The 4,105-nt window shown below is 40.0% G+C and overlaps 1 protein-coding gene across 5 annotated transcripts in view; it reads left to right on the top strand.

Moving 5' to 3' along the window:
* Nucleotides 1–461: 461 nt before the first annotated feature.
* The window catches only part of txndc16 (thioredoxin domain containing 16), a 39,119-nt gene continuing 35,475 nt past the window's right edge, over nt 462–4,105 (top strand). For all 5 annotated transcript variants that reach the window (XM_089008074.1, XM_089008092.1, XM_089008102.1 and 2 more), the window contains exons 1-5: nt 462–804; nt 1,318–1,501; nt 1,585–1,667; nt 2,180–2,253; nt 2,558–2,632. In XM_089008074.1, coding sequence (XP_088864200.1) covers nt 1,342–1,501; nt 1,585–1,667; nt 2,180–2,253; nt 2,558–2,632 — 392 coding nt within the window. In that variant the 5' untranslated portion in view covers nt 462–804; nt 1,318–1,341. The remainder of the gene's footprint in view (nt 805–1,317; nt 1,502–1,584; nt 1,668–2,179; nt 2,254–2,557; nt 2,633–4,105) is intronic.

The raw sequence follows: 4,105 nt of genomic DNA, 5'->3' as shown, positions 1-4,105 counted from the left end.
AAACTATAAAAAAACGCTCCGTCGCCGCCATCTTGGCTCAATAATCGACCCGATTCAATGAGGTCCAGATGACTCAGGAGCCACCTTGTCGAGATAGTTTCATAGCAAAAGAGACCACGTGGGAGTCACGCCCACTCAGCCAGCAATACATTTTATTGGCTGACCGCGAGCCTCCACATTTTGCTTATTGCATTGGTTTGTTAATACTGTCATAATAATTGTACTACAGGAATAGACCTTCATAGTAATACTATATGAAGTGGTACAACACTTTTGTCTGATTTCAAACGCTGACACATATTAATATTGTAAAGCGTATTATATTTCTTTATCGGGTGATTTATTTTGTGCGTTAAAGTCAGTCTTGTTACGCGCGTATATGGTCACGTCACTATATTATTTTGAAAACGACTCCCGGAAGTTTTTTATAACATGCGGCTTGATTGTGTTCGTGCCGCTTATTCAAAACAACAACTAATGTGGAGTTTGGTTTCGTAATGCGCTTCCCAAAGAAAAAGAATGACGTCTTACACCCAGTTTTCCACAGGTTTATGGTTCAACGCTTTTCAGACTGTCTACCTGGTGGCAAATGAAAAACAACAACAACAAAAGAGAACCCGTAGGAACTAAGCGGTAGCTAGCACACAATGCTAATACACTTGTCACTGGGTCGCGAAGAACACTTTTTTGGCACGTTTCATCCCGTTTAACACTGCGAGGAATGATACAGATGACGTCACAATGCTTCTGGGATTACACGAGTCGAATTAAGTGAGGGCTTTCTCAGAAAAAAAAAACATTCAGGTATGCCATACATTCGATTTCTTTTTATTCTTATTTTAATTCACAATAAAATGCTATGCATAAACACACGTTTATTAATTTACATTACATTTTTGTTATTTTATCGTTTTTTTTGCCCACTTGACCTGTTCCTTTCTGCTAACCTTTTTTATTTCTGCCATACTTCCCTGAGACATGGTATTTATTCATCCTTCATTCCTTCCTCCTTTCCTCCCTTCTTCCTTCTTTCTTTTCTACATTCTTCTCTGCCTTCATCCCCATCTTCCTTCCGTCCCTTGGCCACATTTCATCACTTCATTTGACGGCCTCCTTTTGCTGAAAACTACTTTTGCGTCTTCTTCTGGCACCTGTTCAAAACTGCTTTGGAAACCATGCTCTTTTTTTAGACCCACGCATCAATCACTCAATAAAAAACAACTACACTGTAGTAAATATATGTACAATTTAAGTGACAATTCAAAGGCCAAACACGAGTACTCTCAAATCTTTTTCCGATCATTTTCCCTCCTGCAGAGTCCAAGTGAGCCTTGCTCATCCATGATGTGGCTGCATGTGACTTTCTTGCTGCTGTGCGTAAGTACCGTCGGATGCACAGACACGTTCAACACATCAGGACTGCTGCTCGAATATACGGCTGCGGACTTTTACGACAAAATGAATTCTGGCAAGATGCTCTTCATCTATTTTGAGAATCAAGGTATTGCCATGCCGCACTGACCGCTCTGCTTGCTCCCAAGCGCCGACATGGCATCATTTCTTCCTATTTTTCTGTGTCGTCAGTCTCCCAGACCGTCTCTCTCTTCTTAGGAGAGTTAAAAAAGTCTGCAGATGTTCTGGAAGATTATGGAATTATCGTGGGCAAGGTAACGAGCCTTAAACTACCAATGATGAGTTTAAATACATAGAATAGTTTATTGTTGACATTGAAAAATGTTTACAATATTACCATATTTATTTGGTCACATTTTAATTTGTTTTTTGTTTATTTATTTGTTTGTTTATTTATTCATTTATTTGTGTGTTTATTTCTTTTAATTTGTCTGTGTTTATTTATTTTTATTTGTCCGTGTTTATTTATTTGCTTATTTATTTGTGTTTCAATGTATTTATGCATTTACTTGTGTATTTATTCTGTCATTTATTCATTTATTTATTTGTTTATTTATGTGTTCATTTGTTTATTTTAGCTGCGTGTTTATTTTATTTGTATTATTTGTATGTATGTATGTATGTATGTATGTATGTATGTATGTATGTATGTATGTATGTATGTATGTATGTATGTATGTAGGTATTTGTTTGTTTGTTTGTTTGTTTGTTTGTTTGTTTATTCCTTCAATAATTTGTTTATTTAATTGTTTGTATGTGTGTGTAGATCAACTGCAAAAAGGAGAGCATTCCCTCATACTGCACAAAAGAAACAGTGCAACATACTGCTTTTCTTTTCAGGTATGTGGAGTACAATTATATGATCCAGTTGTCGCTTAAAAATCTGTCTTTTACGGTATATTTATTCAGTGATTGAACGTTGAGAGAGAAGCTTAGCGAACATATTTGTTGACAAACAAGCTTGTACACAACAGCTTGCGGTCGACAAAGTCGGCAATCCATTGTGATGTCTGTCATGGCGGCCTGCAAATGCCGATACGTGTCCACGTTGATGACTTGTTGTTCCTTTGAGAGATTTCTCTCATCGGTGGTGTTGGATTTTCTTTGTTGTAGTTGTTTAACTCCAAATATGTTTTTTTTGAAGGGATGGCAAGGAGTTCTTAAGATTTGGTTTGGACACTGTGTTTGACGTCAACTCCATTGTCTCTGAAGTCCTGTTGTAAGTAAACCATACGGTCCCTTGGACGAATTACAAGTACATCTTCAAAAATGTTTTCTCGTTATTTTCTTTGGTGTACTCATTTTCCTCTTTTTTAATCTTCATTTAAATGCTTTGTTACAGCTTCAGCCGTCGTTAAAGCGCTATATAAATCAATATACAGGTAACATCTGACTTACGACCGGCGCAACTTACGACCACCCGTACTTGACCGCAACTTACGTCCATGACCGCCAACACAATTTTGGCCAGCTAGCCAGCATCTCACTCTCGCACAGCAATCGACCGTGTGATGCAACGGAGGGGGAGGGTCCCCAGACGCCGGCCGCAGCGCGGCCTGGACTAGAGCCAAGGCGGGGTGGGCCCATGGCCGGCGACACCGCCGGCACCTCTTTGAGACAGTTCGTTCTGCTTCAAGGCAAGGTGTCGGGTCGCCGCCGCAGACTGGTGTGGGGTCGGGCCGCGCATCGGCGCAGAAAGCAGAGTACAGCCGGTGAGAGTTCAACCATGCCTGCCCGCTCCCATGGCGTCTGAATCAGACCGTTTGCAAGTAATTTGGCACTGTATTCAGCATTTTGAATAGATTTCGACTTACGACCATTTTTACTTACAACCGTTTGGTCGGAACGGAACCCGGTCGTAAGTCGGATATTACCTGTATATATTGAATTGTATTAATCCCTAATACTGTATGTTGTACAGTGAGACCTCAGTTTACGAACATGAACACGCAACCACATGTTCCAGAAACCTTTCACAGCCTGACGATGCGCTGGTGAGAAGCATCAGAGGACGAGTACACAGTAGTGATGGTAAAACGAAGCTTCATAAAGCACTTGTGATATATATTTTTTTTACTCCTCCAGGTGGTGCTCTTGGTTTAAATACGAAGGTTCATGCAAAGGAAATGTCTTAAAAATCCACTGCATCTTTAAACCAACAGCGCCATCTTGAACACAGGTGTCAAAGTCAAGGCCCGTGGGCCAAATCTGGCCTGCCACATCATTTTATTCGGCCTGCAACAGCAAATCAAACGTGTGGAATTTCAAGATGCTTGCTAAAGTCCTGACCAAAGTTTCTAATTGTCCCGTTTAAACCACAATAACAAAATTTGAACTCTGGATGTAATATGTGGAGGCAATTTAACATTCTCATGGTTTCCCCAAATTCATAACGTTCCCCTCTAGTGAAAACCGTAACCGCAATGTGGCCCGTGGCAAAAAAATGACTTTGACACCCTTGATGTAGAGCAGGGGTGTCAAAGTCATTTTTTGCCGCAGGCCACATTGTAGTTATGGTTTCCTCTCGAGGGCCGTTATGAATTTGGGGAACCCATTAGAATGTTTAAATCCCTTCAAATAATACATATAGAGCACACAGCAAATTAATGAATAACTCGTTTTAAAATCTGAAGTCAAGAATAATGACTTTTATTGTGGTTGACATCCAAAAATATGAAATTTTGGCTCAGAT

Source organism: Hippocampus bargibanti, linkage group LG01, assembly GCF_051943395.1.
Source record: "Hippocampus bargibanti isolate YZ-2025 linkage group LG01, ASM5194339v1, whole genome shotgun sequence".
NCBI classification, from domain to species: domain Eukaryota; kingdom Metazoa; phylum Chordata; class Actinopteri; order Syngnathiformes; family Syngnathidae; genus Hippocampus; species Hippocampus bargibanti.
The sequence above is the reverse complement of the archived record's forward strand: the minus strand, read 5'-3'. Positions and strand labels throughout refer to the sequence as shown.